This window comes from Vanessa atalanta, chromosome Z (assembly GCF_905147765.1).
Source record: "Vanessa atalanta chromosome Z, ilVanAtal1.2, whole genome shotgun sequence".
Lineage (NCBI taxonomy): Eukaryota > Metazoa > Arthropoda > Insecta > Lepidoptera > Nymphalidae > Vanessa > Vanessa atalanta.
In genome coordinates, this window is record NC_061902.1 from 6,028,356 (window position 1) to 6,049,577 (window position 21,222).

Consider the following 21,222-nt stretch of genomic DNA (forward strand, 5'->3'; position numbering starts at 1 on the left):
TTTGAATTAAACACACAATATACAAGTTGTTTTTTATATTAAATTCACTACTTTAGATTATTTGAAACATGGAAGAAGACCTTGATTGGAATGGACAGTATATTTCTTATTATTTCAAACAAATTATACAAATGAAAAATACGCTGATATTATGTTTTGTTACGGTTTTTGCGAAGGTAGCAGTGAAGCCGCTCGTCAAAAATATTCAAGTCAGTTTCCTCAGTTATATCAGTTTTTATTGGAGTGAATTAGGCGAATCCGGAAGCTGATAGATTTCCGAGACAATAAATTGATGCCAATAACCCTGTATGTTTATTCCATGCAGAATACTTAAGGGGCTACAGAATAAATAGTAAATAAAAAAATACAAATAAATTTTACGACAAAATAGTAAAGCACATTTTCAGTTGACTATGAATATCTTCTGACGTTTAAATGTGTGTACGTGTGCCCACAAAGATAGTCTGTGCGTAGTAATATAACTCACTTCTAGCAGGTTATATTGCTCACATACACTGCGATAGTAAATAATTTATAGCGTTGTAAGTAGTTAAATACAAGATCGTACATTTCTTGGAAATCTATTCAGTATTCTTTGTATTTATATATTTCAGATATATTCATAATTCATACACCCGCCATTCTGGCCGATACGATGATTACAGACACAGATCACTATTACTACGAGCGGAATAGTAGATATTATTAATAGTAATAGTAACACATGATCCAACTTCTCGACCTTATTCTGAAATATCAATGCTATTCTCTACCTACTTAATTTTATTTTCACAAAGTATTAATCATTATAACAATTAATAAATATATTGGTTTTAAAGATTTTTTTCGTTTCCTAAATATGAGATCAGTATATACGAAATAAACGTCACGATCAGATCCACAATCAGGTTGTCGTTGTTTTTTTTGTATGCTTCCTGAATAATATGAAAAAGATTTGCGGAGACTGGCACGCATAATTTGTGTTTATGAATACCGCAGAAGTAGTGTAAGTACTGTTAGACTTAGCAGCTCAACGTCCCGTATGGTTCTATGTCATATACGTGAGACCTGTGAGCCTGTACCTCTCACTTGAACTCGGTCAAGTCTGCTGGTTCCTTATCTCTGCTAGTAGTTCACCAGATTCTCATAAAAGGGCTCAACCTTCTAGCTCGAATTGGTTCGCCACATTTTACTTTATCAGAGTAATGATCTTCATCTAATATATTATACGTTTGGATACATTCAGAGTTAGAGACGATAATCGACTACAACTTTAACATCACGTTACCAAATATATCTACTACATTGCTTTCATTATACGTCGGTGCTTCTTTGATACAAAACTCATAAGACATCTCTACCATTTTCTTTGGATTACGTAAGACAACGCCATCTATGTTGTATGAGAGTAACTAGTACGTCATTGAAATGAGCTTTAAGATACAGCTCAGGTGAGGGTTATTGGACAAAAGATGTCGCTACCATGTAGTTGCATTGGAATTGTACAATCAGGGTGAGAAAACCTTCGTCAGTTTTCAAATTAATTCCTTTATCAATTCGTAAACTCTTAGTACATTTTGAAACTAAAGCATTAAACAGAAAACTGTACATAAAATTAAACTAACATATGATAACTAGGTTGAAAATAGTGTAAATTACGACGCAATATGTCATACTCAATCGGTAAAGCATATTATCGCGCATACTGAGCACACGAAAATAGACCTTAAGGTGACGAACCTTTTCTTACCCCGACTGTACATAATATTATGTATAAATATTAATTATACGTTTTATTAATAAAGTTGAATAACTAAAACATTTCTATCCGGTTCTATTAGTAAAATCTTCCTTTTAAAACGGTCTATTATGTCATTTAACCTTATCAAATTGTTCAAGTGGGCTTATACAAGCCCATTCATTACAGGCTATAAATATCCCACCTCTGGGACCAGACCCTATTTCTCCTTAATTTTATAATAATTTCCCCGCGCTATTTGTACGTGGTGGATAAAAATGTATTAGAATTGAAACATACATGCCTATAAAATTTAATAACACTAAAACAATAAAAAATCACTTACATTTTCAATTTTCTAAACAAAAATATATGATATTTCATTTTAAATGTTTTGTTACGCAATGCTTTTTACATTACAAATAATTCTTCACTTTCATTGAAGTTGTATGTGCTTCTAAAAATATCGTGCAAACGCCATGTGGAATAAGTAAACATGCGTAGCTTGTAAAAATGATTGCACAAATCTTTAAAACAGATGGATGAGGGAAAAATGTATGGGTGCATGATCCGCTCCATATTTTGTATGTGTATTCTGTTATGTTATAAACAGTGGTTAGTATTAGGATACAAACAAGTTGATACATCAACCGATAAAGAAGCTTCCGATGAACAGAAAGAATTGCAACAAGCTCTTTTTCTTGTCGAACTTCTCAAGTCAGGTTTATAGAAAAATGGGTGTTTTTTTTTTAATTTCACTTCATTGAATTAAATCCTACATAAATATATTATGTTGTACCTTTACTTAGAATACGCTCGAGTTCTACGAGAGAATAAAGAAATGCAAAGCAACAGAGTATTATGGGAAGAGGGTGCCATGACGTGTGCCACAACTAGTAAGAATATCTACATTTTTCGCATCTCCTTTAATCGCTAATCTATTGGATGGTAAAGCTTATCCACATATTTATTTATATTTAATCATATAATCTATTTCATTTTCTGATAAGTCTAATTATTTTCCATAATTTTCTGTCTGTATACATACATTATTACGTTTAGGAAATATGTATTTATTTCAGAAAGAGGAAAATTTGAGAGAGCGCCTGCAACACCACAAGTTCAGCATTGGCCGCGTAGAATTCCGCCAATTTGTAAATATTTTTTTATAAACAAGTTTCCACTGCGTAAATTTATTGTTATATTGCAAATTTTGTTTACCCTTTATTTTAATTCTTTGCAAAAACCAAGACATTGGTCAGAGTCAAATGTAAATGTAACTAAATACTTTCTGCAGTCCCTGCTCTCCGGAAATGGAGACGGCGTTTCCCGCAAATAAATTCAAACATATATTATGGTTAGTTTTTATATAAAATTAATGGAATTTGCTTATCACAATTACATTATTTTAACGTACATATAATTATTATAGATATTCCAGCTCGAAATATTGAATACAATGAAGGATACGGTATGTATACCAACATTATATCAGGTAAGTGTGGTCATAAATATACAAAGAAATAAATTTTATTGATTGTTATACATATTGTTACATAATATATTTTGATAAAGTAAAAACCATCCTAATCATACCCACTTGCTGTGTTAAAACCTATCTGTGACTTACCCAATCGGCAATCATTAAATTAATATTGAATTAAGCTCTTTTAAAGTAAAGCTTGTAATGTTTAAAGATAAATTTATTCTACTACTAAATGGTAGGTGAAACATAGTTAGGATTTTTTTTTTTAATATTTGTTTAGAGGACAAGGAGAACGCTCGTGGGTGGCGAAGATTTCAATATGAAGACGCGTTTGGACCACAACCAGGGGAGAGCAGCAATACATCGCGCACTACTAAAACTACAATACCATCGTCTTATAAAGCATCATCGGTCATAAGTTCAGCACCGACTTCCATACTCAGCACTGAAAATGATAATATATTAACAGTCTCAACTTCCTCACCTGTGGTTTCAACACCAAAGACCACAATATCCGAAATAACGACATCGGTTACCGCGAACACGACCAAGGAAACCGTAACAACGTCTTTAACATCTTCAAGCCACAGTATGTTTAACTAATTAAATACACATATTTGTTAGACACTCGTGGACATATTTAGAAGTACGTAAAAACGGCTGAATATCTAAATGATTCTTATTCTGAATAATTCAATAGAATGAAAAAATGTTCCCATCGGCCCTCAAGTTAATTTTTAATTTTCTTACACTGCCATAACATTTATCGCAGAATAATAGCACGTCTTTATGTTGCTTTACGATTCCTTACCGCCGATAGTTTTGTTTTTAATATAACTATAGTTTGTGTTTTCTTATTGGTATCCTCTTATTGTCTTGAGCTTATTATCACTTAATATTTTAGTTAATTGAGATTTGTGGAAAATGCAATATGTCAAAGTACATACAGGAAGATAAAGGCTTCCTGTATGTTGACAGAAAAATAGCTACTGAGGTAACCGTGAAGAATATGATAAGTATGACATATACTTTAAATTTTAAAACAGATTGTCACTTATTTTTTATAATATAATTAATATATAGGTTTGTGCATAGTGTTTGAAGCGGGAAGAAATAACAATGTCCACAACTTGATAGTAACTCGTATAATACGCACACAATGAACACAGAAAGAAAAAGTCAGAAGGTAACAGAGAGTACGGAAGAAGAAAGCAACAGTTCTGATAGAATTGATAGCACATATAAATCACTAAAACTAAATACGAAAACAATTTGATATTAAAGGCTAGTAAACGACTTACTACTTTTGGCGACTTACGATATTACGCTTGTGTATTAATATTTTGTGTTATTGCATAATGTAATAAATAAATATCATAAATTAATAAACTAATTATATACACAATAATAATTCACATACAAATACATAATGCATTATTTTTTTAATGCATAATAATGTTCAGCCCCAAACAAAATAAAACTGTTGTAATGACCAGCTCATCAGATGTTTTGCAGCGAGAGGTACTAACCAACTACAAACTAATTGCGCTAACTTTTTAGAAATATTTTATATCAATTTTTTTAACAGTGTTGTTTTATTATTTAGTGTTGAAATTGTTATTCTAAAAAAAAAATATAAACGCGGGTAATGATTTTGGTTTTTAAACTAATTTGTAGCAACTAATGCGTAGGTACATCTAAATATGTCCATGATTATTTATATATAAATCATGTATCGAGATCTATGACAAAATTTATAAATAAAACCCCAAACAATTGACTGTCTGTTTGGTCGTATTATATAATTATATAATATCCACTAGTGAGGAAATATGTAAAGGAGGCCACAGATCTAGTAGTCCTGGCGCCTGTACACTTTCTAGTCGGCTAGTCTCTCTATAAAATTGCCGCCAAAGCACTAAATTAACCAGAAGAACATAATCAATTAATCACCATTGTTAATCTGAAATTAACATTAACATGAATTTTAAACTAAATATATATTTCGATTTTAGCTACTCGAAGAATCATGCTGTTATTATCTAAAAAAAGTTCTAGCACTACGTCCGATGTATCGAATTCTAATGAAGGTAACAAGCTACAATCGAATGCAGCACATATAGTGTCATCTACGAAATTTAACGTATCAAAAAACATTACACCGCGCGACACAGACCTAGAAGTGTCACAAGCAGCAGCAGAACTCGAGAAAGAACTTGGCTCTAACTTAGGGAACTGGAAAAAAAGAGCCTCGCGAAAATTACCTCAAATATGGCGGGCTACCACAAGAGTACATTTAGCGGGTAGCACACGCTACCAAATTCCTTTACCAGAAAACCATGCTTTTTGTTATACAAATCCTGATAATGCTTTATGTCGCACTTTTATATAATATTTACACACTTATTTTTAAACTAAATCATTAAAGAGTATATTAGTGCTGTTCTGTCCAAATTAAACATTTACATTTACTTTTCTTATTAAGATATAAGCAAATCTAATACGAATGTTTCTTTACATATTTTGTAAATTGTAATTTTCCCTAAAACTACATTACCGTTAAAAATGTTTCCTACTTTTTAACGTTTAATAACGAACTCTGTTTTAAGTTAGACATATCAGGTTTCTGCTACTATAGACTATGCTCAGTGGTTAAATAAAATAATGTTTTACTTAGTGAGTAAGTCATGTTAAAACCTTCAAGTATTGTCCAAATAACATGATCATTTCTTGTATTTTTAAGGGCTTTGATAAAGAAAACTCAATTTAATATAATACTAATTCAAATACAAAAAGCTTTTATTCCATTGTTTCGAAAGTACTAAAGACAGTGTTTATACCTACCCTGTACCTACAAGTTAGCTTGTTCTTTTTGACAGACGGGCTAGTGACGGGAAACAGAAAATATCTAGTAGTCCAAAAAAAATGCCTTAAAATAAAAAATAATGTAAAATCTCTGAACCCCGGGCTAGTCAATGAATTTGCGTAACGAGTGTTTTTTTGCATTATTAATAGCTTACATAAAAAAGTTAAAAAAGAAAAATTTAACGATCTCGACTACAATAATTTTAACAACAATTTACTGAAAAATGAGAGGTGGAAGGGGGAATAAAATGTTTATAAGAAAGATACAATTTTATATTTAATAAATTATGTTTACATAGTAACTTTAATGTTATTTTATTAGAATTTCGCAAAAAATAACGATTTCTAAAAAATAATAATCATCAACTATATACATTATTTTCGTCGTCGTGCAGCTGTCCCAAATGCATTCTAAGCAAGCAGCAGTTTATGCATTTGTAAAATTGACCGCTATTCTCTTCTTTTTCACATAAAAAGAACCTACTTTATCAAAGTCAATTGCAAAGTTTTATTTTAGTTGGAGATCTTGCCGATATAGTGTTCTTTTTTCAATAACATTTAATATATCCTTTATTTATTTATTTTTGTCTGCATACTTAATGTACGCTCCATATCCATATCTTTCTGCAGAAGCAGCTTTGAGCGTTGATATTCCTCTAGTGACTTTGACAATGTCTCCTAGTACCATCCAATTTTTTTTTTTCTAAAAAGAGTTATACCAGCTAATGAGACCCCCAACAAAAGGGCCCGGGCCCGGTTCATTCGAGTGAATGTTCTTTTGAGTGAAAGACTCATTTTTCTTTCATTCCATGATCACACGGCTTAGCTGGAATGACGTAAAAAAGAACATTAATCCGTAGTTTCTTTCAATATGGCGTCGAATGAAGTCGTGTCTCTTGGAATACGTTTAATTTGTGATCATTTGATCAAGGAGCTAAAAAAAAAGATTAAGAAAAATGCGTTCGAGACAAAATGGCCAAATCCGAGTGAACGTTCACTCTGTGTTCAGAATGTTCATTTTTCGTTCAATTGGAGTGGGAATGAAATATGCCGAATAAACCGATCCAACGGCGTTTTGCATCAGTTCACGAATTCATTCGGCACTTTTGTTTCACTTTGTATTTAGATGTGTGCCTTTGAGTGAAAGATGCAAAATGAAACAAGAAAATGAACAAAAAATGAACCGTCTGATTCCACTTTTAACAATTATACAAAAGGGACTGTCGCCCATGGCAACCGATAACAGAAAATAGAAGACGGGGTCGCTATAGATACAAGGCGGTAAGATATAACGGAGTAAAAAATATATAAACGATGGGTAATAAAAAATATGTACAACATATAGTTGTTGTTATTGTCTTTCGTTTCACTCAGAAGTGGGATATGGATAATGGCTCTAACGAGTCTGTTGGCGATAAAGACCGATAAAGACCGACACCTGGGTGGCATAGGCAAGAACGACTTGATTCTAGTGAAGATGAAGAATCTCCGCCACCATCCGCTAGAAAATTACTGAAATGTTTACTAGCGAACGAAGTTGATAGGGCGATACGGGAACTCAACCAAGAAGTCTTGCCGCTCAGTCATTTCAAAGGTCATCGTGCAGCGTCTCTTATTCCGGAATTTCATCCCGAAGGGGAAGATTGTGCAATAAGGGCTTGGATTAAAAAAATTGACCAATTAGGAGATTTTCATGGTTGGAGTGACGAAGTAAAATCATTTCATCTTCAAGATAAACTTCGTGGTCAAGCACGTAAGTGGTATAAACGTCTCGATGTAAGTTCGGGTTCTAGACAATGCCGACGGAGATAATGTCTACACAGCACCGCGTCATTATGATTTGCAAGAAGTCTCCTACTCTTTACCAGCAACATTGCTTCGAGGCGGTGAGGGCTACTTGAAGATTATTAACACTGGTAATAAGAACGTCAATTAGGAAGCCGGCGAGATTCTAGCACGAGCAGCCGCTAAAAGATAATTACGAGCCTTGATATGGCTCAAAGTTATCATCAATTGTTAATTACGCCTGAAGACACTCATAAGATTGCTTTTATTACATACCTCAGGGTCATTATGAATATTTGCGTGTGCCATTTGGCTTAGCGAATGCACCTTCAGTCTTCATGCGAATGGTCAATAAAATAGTTGATTCAATTCGTTGAACACAAATGTCACAATGCTTACAAAGTGACATGTCGTCAAATGACATTCTCGCCTTCTTAGATGATTTATTACTACCTTCGGTCGATTTTAATTCCGGTATAAATATGTTAGAAAATGATATAAAAATGTTAGTCCTGTATTGCAAAAATTTAATTCAGAAAATTTAAAATTAAATATGAAAAAGGGTTCTTTTTTTTGCAAAACAAAGTGACTTGTTTAGGCCATGAAATTTCAAATAACGGTTTACAGCCAGCAGAGCCAAAGTTAAATGCAGTTTCAAAATTTTCTGAACCTAGAAATGTACATGAAGTACGTCAGTTTATAGGTTTTTGTAGTTACTTCCGAAAATTTATATATCAATTTGCAGTTATAGCTGGCCCTTTAACGGAATTAACTAAGAAAAATGTGCTGTGGGTATGGAGTGATTACCAGGTTGCTAGTTTTGATAAGTTAAAAAAACATTTGTGCTCCAAGCCAGTTTTAGCTTTATATGATCCAAATTTAAATATAGAAATACATACCGATGCAAACTAGGAGTAGCGGGTATAATATTACAACACCAGTTCGATAGTAGTTATGTATTTTAGCCGAGTAACGTCTAAGGAATAAGCTATGTATCATAGTTATGAGCTTGAAACCCTAGCCGTTGTTGAATCATTGCGTAAGTTTCGGTTATATGTTGTGGGTAAACACGTAAAGGTGGTCACAGACGGTGCCGCTGTGCTACTCTTACAAAACGCGACATGATTCCCCGCATTCCAAGATGGTGGTTGCTAATACAGGAATATGATATTAGCGTAGAATATAGACCCGGCGAACGCATGAAAAAATGTTGACGCGGTAAGTAGGAATCCCATTGACGCTGTAAATATTAATCGCTTAGAAGTTACTGATTGGTTTTATACTGTTTAATATCAGGATGATAAATTAAAAAATATAATCGATCAACTGAAAACCGGATCAGCAGGACCCGATATTGTTAATAATTTTGTGCTGGTAGACGATAGGTAATATACTCGTAGTGCCTGGAGCAGCTAGGTGGAAAATTGTACAAATGCATCAAGATGAGATAGGACACGTAGGGTTAAAACGTTGCACTGGTTTGATTAAAATAGATTTTCGGTTTCAGAAAATGTCACGGTTTATTCGAAAGTACGTCTTGTTTAAATTGTGCTTATGGAAAGGGGGAGTATGGAAAAAAGAAGGAAAGTTATATCCAATTCCTAAACCACATGAAACTTTTAGAATGATACATGTTGACCATTTGGGTGCGTTCTGTAGGACAAAAAAAAGATACGAATATATGTTAGTTATACTGTTGCATTCTCGAAATTTGTAATCGCGGAGTCTATTTGAACAGTTAGTTCGATAGAAACTATTAGAATGCTTAAAATAATTTTTCATTGTTTGGTTACTCAGATAGGATAGTCACTGATCATAGTAAAGCTTTTACTAGCAGATATTTAAAAAAAAATTGCTTCTACCAAACAATTTAAGCACACGTTAAATGCAATTGCGTGCCAACGGACAAGTTCTACATACCAATCGCACGATACTAAATGCCTTACGAGCCATTGATCCTAGTGAAGCAGCTAATAACTGTTCTGTCTACCTGACGTAATTTGGGGTATAAATAATACTTTAAATGACAATACTGGTTTTAAGCCATTTTTTTTTATGACAGAGGTGGCAAATGAGCAGGAGGCTCACCTGATGGAAAGTGACTACCACCGCCCATGGACATCTGCAACACCGTGCAGGTGCGTTGCCGGCCTTTAAAATATGATTATGATTTGATGTTTGCACGTAATGGAAGGCCGGTATGCGATGTTACCTTCCCGAACCGTGTGACGGAACCGACCGAGTCCAAGCGTAATAAGGTTAGTGCGCGTATTAATAAAGCCAGTGCCAAGATGAAAAATAATTTTGATAAACGTCGCAAAAGCTGTCATATTTATAAAAAGGGAGATTTAGTTTTGTGGAGAATTCACCTACAAGTAGTCCTGCTAAGGTTAACACAAAACTAGATGACTTATATTCGGGCCTCTATAAATAGTAATTAAAGCAGGGAGCATTGACAGATACAGGATCAGGAGCATAAAGGGCTTTAAGGGTTACAAAAACTTTACTGGGCTAGTATCTGCAGATTCACTGCGACCCTATCGTAGTGTAGCTCCTGTATCTGACAGTGCAAGCAGCTCTGATGACCAACTAGACAAGATTTAATTGATTTACTAGATAGCTAATCAACATTGTATGCCCCATTGCGGGAGCAATTGTTACAGGATGGCCGATTGTAACGCTATATTCTAAATCGAGCCGAGCCGAGCCAAGCCGAGCCAAGCCAAGCCTTGGAATTGAATAGCCGACCCAGTCTTTTCCGAACGTTACTCATTAACAATTATGCAAAAGGGACTGTCGCCCATGGCAACCGACAACGGAAAAGGAAAGAGCGGTCGCTATAGCAACAAGGCGGTAAGACATAACGGAGTAAAAAAATATAAACGATGGATAATAAAATATATATATAACATATAGTTGTTGTTTTTGTCTTTCGTTTCAAATATTTTAATAATTTTTGAAATCATTAAATTAAGAAAATAATATTTTGTCATTGCAAAATTGTCGATAAGAAAAATTTACATCTGTCAAAAAAATCAAGCTAACTTATACGGTATAATAATGTTAAATTTTGTCGACCTTTGTCTTGTCCATAGCACAATTAAAATGTAATAATCTAGTCCCTAAAGTGCTATGCAAAAGATTCCCGTATTAAAATTATTAGTTTGTTCTGATTGACCCTTGAATATATATATATATATATATATATATATATATATATATATATATTGACCCTTGAATATATATATATGCATAGTATCAATATATATATATATATATATATATATATATATATATATATATATTGATACTATGCATACATCACAAATATGAATATTATAATCTCCCCGTGGAATTAATGAACCTAAGCAAGATTATAAGTCAATAACAACCATAGCCTTTGTCGAATCGCCTTAAAATACTTACTTAAAACGGATGTTCTTTACAAATGTATTGATACTTCAATGTTTTATTATTTTTATTTGAATATACTAGGGTACCAAATTCCAAACCATGTTTGCAGTGTCCCACGACCTGTCCTCAATCATTTTTCTATTTTGCTTTGAGAGTATTATCATGAAATTATTTATTTCGATAATGGGCATAATTGTAATGGTCTAAAAGATTAGACAATAATTATAATGACTAATAATTACATATAATCAAAATTACAGATTTAGGGAAGAACTTTGAAGTAAACAAAAATTAACTAAACACTTGAGAAAAATTATGCCCTTAAAAAACTTTATTGTTCTCTAAGAATAGATTTTACAGTATCGAAGCAAAGCAATTGGAAATTTTCTAAAAATAGTAGTTTTTAATAATATTTGTTAAAATAAACTTATTTTGATTTTAATTCTGCTGTCTGGATCTCTGTCGTGCTGCTCTCTCTTATACGAATCTAGTAAATGTAAGCAAAATGGCATACTAATTTGCCATTTTTTGTTCAGAAGAAATTTACGAAAATTAATAACCATAATCGATTATTAAATTACGTAAACAAAGCGCGCATGTAAATGTGAATTCTGTTTTATGACAGCTGCTTTCATCAACCGTCTGTTTCTTTTGCTTATATTATCTCTGTGTATCCGAGTCAATATTCACATATATTATTGCAGTCATTCGAAAGACAATTTTACTACTTTTTAATGTTCTAACATTTTCAAAAATTATTTACTTTTAGATTCGGAAGGTAATATGTAACTCACTAATCGCCACTTCAGGAATCATATTTTTATATTTTTTTTCCAAAATACTGTAAGGGTATACATATTTCACAATTAAATCTACAAACACTTGCTATATTAAAATATACGGAAGTCATAAAAAATATTAGGCACTTATTATATCATGAATTTATTTCACTTTAACGCTTCTTTTAGTTCCTGTAATAATTTTAGAAGATATAAAACTAAAGCGAAACTAATAAAGTTAGAACACAAGGAACTATTGTGTATAAAAAATGTATAATAATCCAAAATTAACGTAGGTAAATCGCGTGGCACAACTAATATTGAAATAAAAAGATAATTAAAATTTTCATCAATTTTTATTACGTTAAGAAACCTAAATTTGACAATTTTCCATTATTGTTTAAAATAGCATTCTTATACTATATTGAATTTTTGTATTTTTTTAAATTCAGTTCCCAAAAACATGCACAAAGATAATTATCATATTCATTTAGTAATATTGAGGTAGTTATTAGTTTCTGAACTTATACCAATTATAAATGGTTCTAAAAATAACAGTAAAAATTCAAAGAAAATTTGGTTGAATATGTAAGAAACGTCCAGTACGAACAGATACTGAATAAAAAAAAAAACAACCTTCCTAAAATGTACATTGGACCTTAATATACTCAGACGAGAAGCAACAATAACAGCTCCCCAATACATGACCCTCGGGCACTGCGCACGGGGCATTGCGCTCTCGGCGCCGAATGCCGTGTGCTCGACCGCGCTCTTTTTATAATATTAAACAAGTATATTCCTTTTGCGTAGGTACTATTTTTAAGATACATTCATGCACATAAAATGAAATCGATAATTCAGTCGATCACACGCCAAATACACAAAATATTGATTACACACATGAGAAATGAATATTATAATGTCTATAACAGTAGAACCATCAAACAAGAATGATAAAGTATATTTTTACCAGCGAGAATGACATTTAGATGGCTGGGCGCGGGCAACGCGGCGATGTAGTTCAGTCTCGGGCCGCGCGCCCGCGCCTGCCTCAACTTAACACTACTTCACAACGATACAATAATCAACTAAAACTATTAATTTCTGCTTCCTAACACATTACAAATCATAATGTGCAACATTATGATACTCTTGCTTACAAATGGAAGGAATTAACGACATGCCTATATGTACACTCCTCCGGTCGCAGTCGAGCGGCCGTTTACACCGAATAAGATACTGCAAAATAAAATATAAACGGCCGACGCGCTCGCACATATTGTCCTTAGTATATCATGGTTTATATTTATTTGTGGGTTGTCGTTTATTATTAAATCTAATCACGGTAATCGTGTAGACAAGTTTTTGCAATGAATCGATATTTAAAAAAAAACAATTGCTGGTCAGTTCCGGTTAAACCTGGTTCTAAACAGGCGCCCTTTATCACGTAGACTATCAACAATCTAGTGTAACTACTAGGTATTAGGACTTTTGCTATAACGCGAATTGTTACTTTTAATAATACATTTCAATCGCATTATTAGCCACACAATTACAAAATATGCCCAGTGAGGTTAAGGAACTTTTTAAATTCTGTAATTGAGCAGCTAATAAGATCAGAGACCATATCATGTAAACTTTGTTAATATTCAATAAAGTACTCGCCTATAGTACAAAACATATTCCCAATATTAACAAACTGTTACATGATATGACGTATTTATACAAACAAACAGGATCAACTTAGGCTAAAGAGGCTTTCTTAAATAAAAAAAAAAGCCTATTCAAAAGAAGCTAAATGACAGATCGTAAATCTTGGGCAAACATAACTTCGCAGAAATCCAGTTCAACATAGAAGTAGTAGTTATCTATTTTTTTTTTTTAACTAATACCGTAACTACCCCGCGCGCTCAATATCATGTCAGTAGATCTTATACGAACATGTTTAAATAATTAATTAATAATTGTTATCATTTATTTTTTTCATGTGATAGCAAAATATGGAATGTTAAATATAACGCATAAAGCGTTCAAAATACAAGTACCGTGCAGGGTGTTATATAAAAATTGGGCGCGGGTTTTTACTAAAGGGGAACGTTTCTATACGGTTAATTCTCATTCAATTTAATTAAAATCTCAAATATACTATTTGCCAACAATGTTTTAAACTTATTTTTACTATTGAAAATCAAATTATATATTATGAATAGATGCCCGTTATGTTCTCAGATTGTCATGATAAGGCAAAATAAAGTTTATTTATTACCAGACTACTGTCATTCTCTACACTTTTTTATACGGCGTTAAGGCCAATACTGTCAAAACGTTGTACATAATGTACATTAGCGATGTTCCGAATAAACAAATACGCGAAAGCACGTAAACATAATTAAATTCGTAAAGTAAATGAAGTAGTCGGGAAAGATTACAAAATACTAGTCATAAATAGGTCCATAATGTACGGTATGCAGAAAGGTACAGAATAAACTCGCACAGAACGGCTATTCATATTTTTTTTTATTCGATGAAAATTATTTAGCTTCGTGGTTAAAGCATTAAATCGTTCGGTAACAGTAGATTCGGTGAAAATTGAATGCCAATAGCGAGATAGTTTTAAATAATATGTGGAAGTATCCAGGTGGGGTCGGCAAACGATGACTGCTTAGGCGCTCGGTTGTTCAGAGTCGCGGCGGAGCGGCGGGCCAATTTGAAATGAAAATTATTTTATGCACCTGGGAGCGAGCGCAAGTTTACGGCGCCGTAAAATATAATTCATATATTCTAACCTCGAGAGCAGGGTTATAACGGATAAAATAATTAACAAGCAGAAAGATAAGGTTTAAATTTTGACCTCCGCGGAAAGATGGAATTACCCAGTTTATTTTTATGAATTGTGCTGGCGTTGCACATCCATTGCATTATCTCAAATTTGTAAGATTCGTCACATTGTTGACGTCACACTATTCACTTACGTTGATGTAAGTATATTGAAAGTATGCATTCAGAACATTTTATATCGCCACTTATTTGAATATTTATTAACTATCTAAAAATTAATAAAATTTTACATTAAGACCGTCTCTATTACTAAAAAACCATTATTATAAACTAATTTAATATTTTATCTAGACACTATCTGTCGATAAACACTAAACGAGTAACGAGTAATAACGCATTAATCCTACGGGGCCAACTCGTTATCTTAAGAAGGTAACAACCCGAATTGAGCCTCCTTACGTTTACTCCGTTTTTGGAGGCGAAGGTACGTGTCATGTGGAAGTTCTGCACTGCGTTACAACCCTGCTCGAAAGAATTAAGATAATGGAAAAAGAATGTTAAATCATTCTCACATTTTTGCCAAAACTTCCATATATTATTATCACAATTATAAATATAAATATCTAAGCTTTTCATCAATTTTGATATCATTCACTTAATCTTAAACTTTCATAGTTAAATATCTCACTTGGCACAATTATAACGCAAATCGTACACTCGCATAAAACCGTATCGTCGCGTGGAACCGAACGACCGCTCCGCATCGCTCCGCACTAGCTGAGCTGGTGCGGCTCGGTGTGACGATCGCCAATGTCGCATCGATACAGGAAAACCGTTATAAAGCTAACAAAGACAAAATTACAAAGAAAACGATCAACAAATGTCACTTACAAATTAAAACTCGTACCTTTTAAACCTTACCGTCCAACGATGACTACTATATCAAAAATATTTATATCCATCGCAGGTGGAGTGCAGCGCCGCTGGTTGATTCGAGTAAATAGTCGACTAGTCAGTCTGTCGCGTGGTCCGTCTTATGGTCAGTCAGTCAGTTGGTCAGCCCGTCCATAAGACGGCGGTCGGCCAAGCACCTCTATCGGCTCGCGCGCACAATGTGTTACATTAGGATATCCTTACTTCATAGTTGCAAAGCTTTAGTTTGTCGTTGAGCCTCATGAGTAAAGCGATGTCGTGTATCTCCATTCCAGATCAGAGTTCGCAACCCACACACCCTTTCGACTAAAATCAACAGTATATTGTAGTGTTTCAACAGATTAATCTATTATTTCATAACAAAACAAAATATGTATTACATCTCGTTTGTATAAAAATGGTGCTGTACTATACCTATTGCTACTAACATGTGTATATGTATAGAGAACATAATCGTCAACTATTGCCTTCAGTGAAAACTCTTTACAATGCAGTATAATAACATGGTATGAAAACAATATAACAATTAAATATATTCCGGCTAATTCATATAACTGTCACTATCGTTAAAAAAAATAGTGTATATGAATAATATATATAATATACATAATATATATCCAATTACTCATCAACATTAATTCCGGGATAAAATTCGTCAATAGTATTTAATTATAATTCACTACGTTAATATAATTACGTCAACAACAACATTGGACACAGGCTGCCAACAAATCAAAGCGCTTGAGGCTGCGCACAGCGGGACTACAAGGCAGAGCTAACTGAGCTGGGCCTTAAGTCTGGAATTCGGGGTGGGATCGGGGCTGAGGCGGAGCGGGGCAGGCGTTGCCGTGGCTATGAAGTGGCGACGGAGAGGTGGCGGCGGGTGGTGGTGTCGGTGTGACCGGCGCCTACTGCTGGGCGGGCGGCGGCGGCGGCGGCGCGGCGCGTCGGTGACGACCTGGGGCGCTCGCCTGCGCCACCATCGCACGAATGCGCCGTTGCGCTGACTGCAAGCAGCAACGCGACACATCACTACATTGTCAGAGTCAAATTTCATCGCGACATACCTTCGTTAACGAACGATGAACTATAAATCGCGTTGCCTTAATAATAAGTAGTGTAAAGAATATGTTAATCGCATAGCAGAATTATTATAATATGGCCTTAGAACAAAAACCTTTACCTTATAAATTAACCGCACACGTAATAAAATACCTACTCAACACACAACCTTTCATCCACATAACCATCGCACAACCTGTGACAATTTTATGCGACCCTTTTATATTTCCTATGTTCTGTACATGTAGTTACAACGTCCATGCAAACTATATATAGCAGCTTACGAGTAACATAGTTTCATAATAAAAATACAAATATTATTTGTTTAAATATTTATTTCAATAAACACATAGCAGTAATTGATACATTCGCTTGATGTTTATATAAATGGAAGGAGAAACTCACCTATCGAAAAGATGATAACGTTAAATGTGCTGCCATGACGGCCGTCATGTGACATTTCATTGTGACATCACCCACTGTGCGCACGTCGTCACAGGGCTCTCATCCCGCTTCGGGTGACTGCTACAACATTTAAACATTTATTATGCAGCAGTGAGTCGCCAATAACTTCTACCATTTCGCATCGCGCCAGCTATTTAAAATTGAGTACTTATCTTATGGCGGCCGACGACTCCCCGGCGACCACGACCTCGACACTAGACTTGTAACTACATGTACTCTTTGCTACATCGCTTATTGTTAACTCACACACGAATTATGTATTCCTCCTCTTACATACACATTTACTAATCACTCAATCTCTCAAATCACAATTCATGCCAAATAATCACACATTTAAAAAATTACAAATATACAAAAAATAAACTTGTTTCTAGATGTAATATTATCTAACGCAACGCGTTAAACATTGAGGCGCATACAACATGTTAAAAAAATATACATATATATAAAAAACAAGCAATTTTTTTATTATAATTACGTTTTTATTACTTTGTTTTTATTACTTGATTTGTAACTGAATGGATAAAGCTGTTTTATAAGGTAAGTTTTCAAAGGTTTTAATACTTTTAATATATTTTAGCTATACTAAGAAATAAATATTTGGCTAATTTGAGACCAGGAATGATGAGATACCATATGATAAAATTTATATACATTGCCTTCTGAAGACAATTTGGTTTACAAGTAAGTACATTTATTTTATGCTACTATACTGCATTTTTATGCAGTTACTATGATATAGTTATTATATTGAGTTTTTGTAATTTAGTTAAGCGGCTTTCACGTCTCCTTTGTTTGGTAGAGCTATATCTCTTGGATCGGACATTTTATGACTGTTTTAAAATTCGTGCATTGTATAGCTTTGACTGTACTGACACATTTTATGTTTATATACATTTGATATCAGATTTGGACACGTTAAAATATATTCGCTTAGCATATAAATTGTTTAATTACTTCACATAAGACTAGTCTGGCAGTAATTGATAAATTATATGGTTTATAAATGTTTTGTTTTAATACTCGAGGTAAAGATACTATTAAGATTTAAATAGTCGCGATACCAAAAATTCAGATTTAGTAGAAGTAGATTTTTTTGTTTGTAGATATCACGATCCGTTTCCGTGAAATACGTAAACTTTTTTACGAGTTTTTTTGTTATAAAACGATAAGTACGAATTTGTAGTTCACCGTTGTTTTTCTAAATATGTAGATATTGATAGCGATATTATATCCGGAACCAAAACAATTAAGGCCAATTCACAGTTACTCGGTTTAAAAAAAAAAGTAAAATACAGTTTATTAATTTTATAAAAAGGTATTTTGTCATCACCAACCTGGACGCTGTAGAAAGGTCCAACGATGTGCACGGTGGTCTCATGATCATGAGCTGCGGCGGCCGGCGGCTGTGGTTGCTCGGGCAACTTTATCAACGAGCCAGTGACGCGCTGGAGTTCACGCACGTTCTGCCCTCCCTTGCCTATGATACGCCCAACTTGCGATGAGGCCACTACGATCTCAACAGTCAGCCGTACATCTTCTGACCCCGACATGAATCCCTCCTCCCGCATCTTCTCAAAGATCAGATATTGCGCCTGTAATTGCAAAGAAAATTTATTAAAATATCAATAGAGCAAGAAACACATTTTTAATATTCATTTATCATTATCATATTGATATTCATTAATAATTTACCTTCCATTGCGCTTCTGGGCTACCAACGATGGTAACTTTGCGCTCTTGTTGCGCAGCTGCAGCAGGACCCACTGCGCCCGCGCTGGTGCCGCCCTCCGCGCCCTTTTCTTGCTCAAGAGGCGCTATTTTCACAGAAGCATTGCTGAATCGAATAATGTTCCGAATATGCGATCCCTTAGTGCCGATGATAGCGCCCACCGCGTTGTTAGGGATGTACAAGTAAGTGGTCTCTTGCGAGTCGCCGGCGCCCTGTTGCGCGCCACCTTGGCCGGCCAGCGGCGCATAAATGGGCGGTGGGAAGGGCGGCGGTGCACCGCAAAATCCGCGGCCAGTCGACATCATGGCCATAGGGTGCAGACCCGGGAACATTATACTCTGCGGTGCCAGCACCTGCTCAATAATAGAGACAACTGTGTTTTTTAATTGTTTTTATCACTTAAGATTTTTATTAATCCTTAATTGTTATATCTCGAAAAAGTGTAAGTTTATTACTATACTTGCCTGCAGATCATTTTCGTAGCTTTGACGCAGTTTTGCTGATATTTGTGACTCTGCTTTAGCCATATTTTCAATACTCCCCTTTACAGTGATGATTCGCTCCAAATTGAAGCTGTTGATATCGTTTATTGAGGATACAGTGATCTTGGTATCAGTTTCTTGCATTATTCTTTTAATGGTATTTCCACCCTTTCCAATGATGCGCCCGATCAAATTATTGTGTGCAAGAATTTTCAGACATATTTCCCTGTAAAATGATAATAGTACATTTTATTGGATTGCAGGAACTTATAAAAAAATATTTAATAGGCTTAATTATTATTGGTTGTAATCATTTCCTAATTCAGAGTAATCAAATAAAACTGGTAGATATTAATTAATGAATTACCCTTTGTTTGTATTATTTGCTTCCTGCTGCATCACCTCCAATATTCGTTTGCAGGCATTAGTGCAATTGTCTGGGTTGCCATAAATGGTTATGGCCTTCTCTAGTGAACCAACGTTGTCTTTGCGGTGGACATCGACACGAGCACGACTTTGCTGAGTGATGAGACGGATAGTGCTGCCCTGACGGCCGATAATAGCGCCAACCATATCACTTTGGACAAGCAAGCGCAACGGAAAGTCCGTGGGGCGCGCGCCAGTGCCAGGTGCGCCGCCGCCGCCGCGACCGCCACCCGGTCGCCCACGCCGGCCGCCTCGCGCCATCCCATCCGCCGCCTCCACCTTCATACGACTCCCTTCCACCTCGCACCCGTTTAGTCCGTTGATGGCCCTGTTAAATACAAATCGTCTCTTGTTTAGAAATAAATTTATGACATCTAACTATCATACTTTTTATATGAATATATTAAATAAGTTGCATGTTACTTCTGCAATATGTTAATTGCATGTTAATTATGCCTTTTTAATAGAGGTCTGATTTACATAAACAAAAAATATATTATATTTAAATCATATATATAAATAACTGTAATTTTTAATGAATTCAATTAATTTCCGTAAATAAAACAAATGATTATAAAATAAGAAAATAAATGTTAGATGAAATTTTAAATTTTGGAGTAGAAATAAAAAATATTCATATAATTTTTTACTATAAAATTCCTTAACATATAATACACTCCGCACGCATTTCAAGTTTAATTCACCATTGACATGCAAATTTAAATACGATAAGATAGAAAACTTGTCCATCCTGAATGTATTAACAGAATGTTTTATATACACATAAACCACACTCCATGCAAATATTATTAGATTTCCTAAAAACCAGAACTATAAGAAAAGCAATAGATTTGCGATAGTAAGAAAGGAGAAGGCAAGAAAAGAGACGTCACAAATCATGCAAAAACGCCTCGAGTGTACAGTACGTTGAGAAGCGGGAGACACCAAGCAGCCGAAAGAGTGACAGGCCCAAAAGATGTCTTCAAACTTTGTGGACTATACTCACTGCTGCGCTTGCTCCGGGGTCTCGAATGTGATGTACACCGCTTGGGTGTTGGCATCGCGTGAGTTCGCTTTGTCGCAATGTTGCACGTTGCCATACTGTGAGAGCAGGGGCTCGATGGTGTCGAAGCGAGCATGCAGGGGGAGCCCACTGATGAGAATCCTTGATCGGCTGTGAGAAGCGACATAACCTATCACTTATTATTACAAAACATCGGTCATTCAAGAAACCAATACATGATGAATTTTATTTCATAGGAATGTTTTGTGGTATA

General features: G+C 34.6%; 2 protein-coding genes across 8 annotated transcripts in view; one reads left to right on the forward strand and one right to left on the reverse strand.

The window, feature by feature from the left end:
• The first annotated feature begins 2,184 nt into the window (after window positions 1–2,184).
• LOC125076069 lies at window positions 2,185–5,637 on the forward strand. 3 transcript variants are annotated; one of them, XM_047688012.1, is made up of 7 exons: window positions 2,185–2,460; window positions 2,548–2,634; window positions 2,821–2,892; window positions 3,036–3,095; window positions 3,171–3,233; window positions 3,505–3,813; window positions 5,240–5,637. In XM_047688012.1, the coding sequence occupies exons 1-7, from the start codon at window positions 2,277–2,279 to the stop codon at window positions 5,614–5,616; spliced, it is 1,152 nt and encodes a 383-aa protein (XP_047543968.1). In that variant the 5' UTR covers window positions 2,185–2,276; the 3' UTR covers window positions 5,617–5,637. The 3 variants fall into 3 exon arrangements, with proteins under 3 accessions (XP_047543968.1, XP_047543969.1, XP_047543970.1); XM_047688013.1 differs by having other exon boundaries at window positions 3,171–3,209; XM_047688014.1 differs by having other exon boundaries at window positions 2,374–2,455.
• A 6,768-nt stretch (window positions 5,638–12,405) lies between these two features.
• The window catches only part of LOC125076194 (insulin-like growth factor 2 mRNA-binding protein 1), a 38,827-nt gene continuing 30,010 nt past the window's right edge, over window positions 12,406–21,222 (reverse strand). For 4 of the 5 annotated variants that reach the window (XM_047688224.1, XM_047688223.1, XM_047688222.1 and 1 more), the window contains 6 exons: window positions 20,952–21,119; window positions 19,887–20,273; window positions 19,502–19,745; window positions 19,001–19,390; window positions 18,643–18,900; window positions 12,406–16,785 (listed from right to left, as the gene is read on the reverse strand). In XM_047688224.1, the coding sequence (XP_047544180.1) occupies window positions 16,687–16,785; window positions 18,643–18,900; window positions 19,001–19,390; window positions 19,502–19,745; window positions 19,887–20,273; window positions 20,952–21,119 (1,546 nt within the window). In that variant the 3' untranslated portion in view covers window positions 12,406–16,686. Of the gene's footprint in view, window positions 16,786–17,245; window positions 17,366–18,642; window positions 18,901–19,000; window positions 19,391–19,501; window positions 19,746–19,886; window positions 20,274–20,951; window positions 21,120–21,222 lie in introns of all 5 variants that reach the window. The other variant, XR_007120293.1, reaches the window with a different exon arrangement.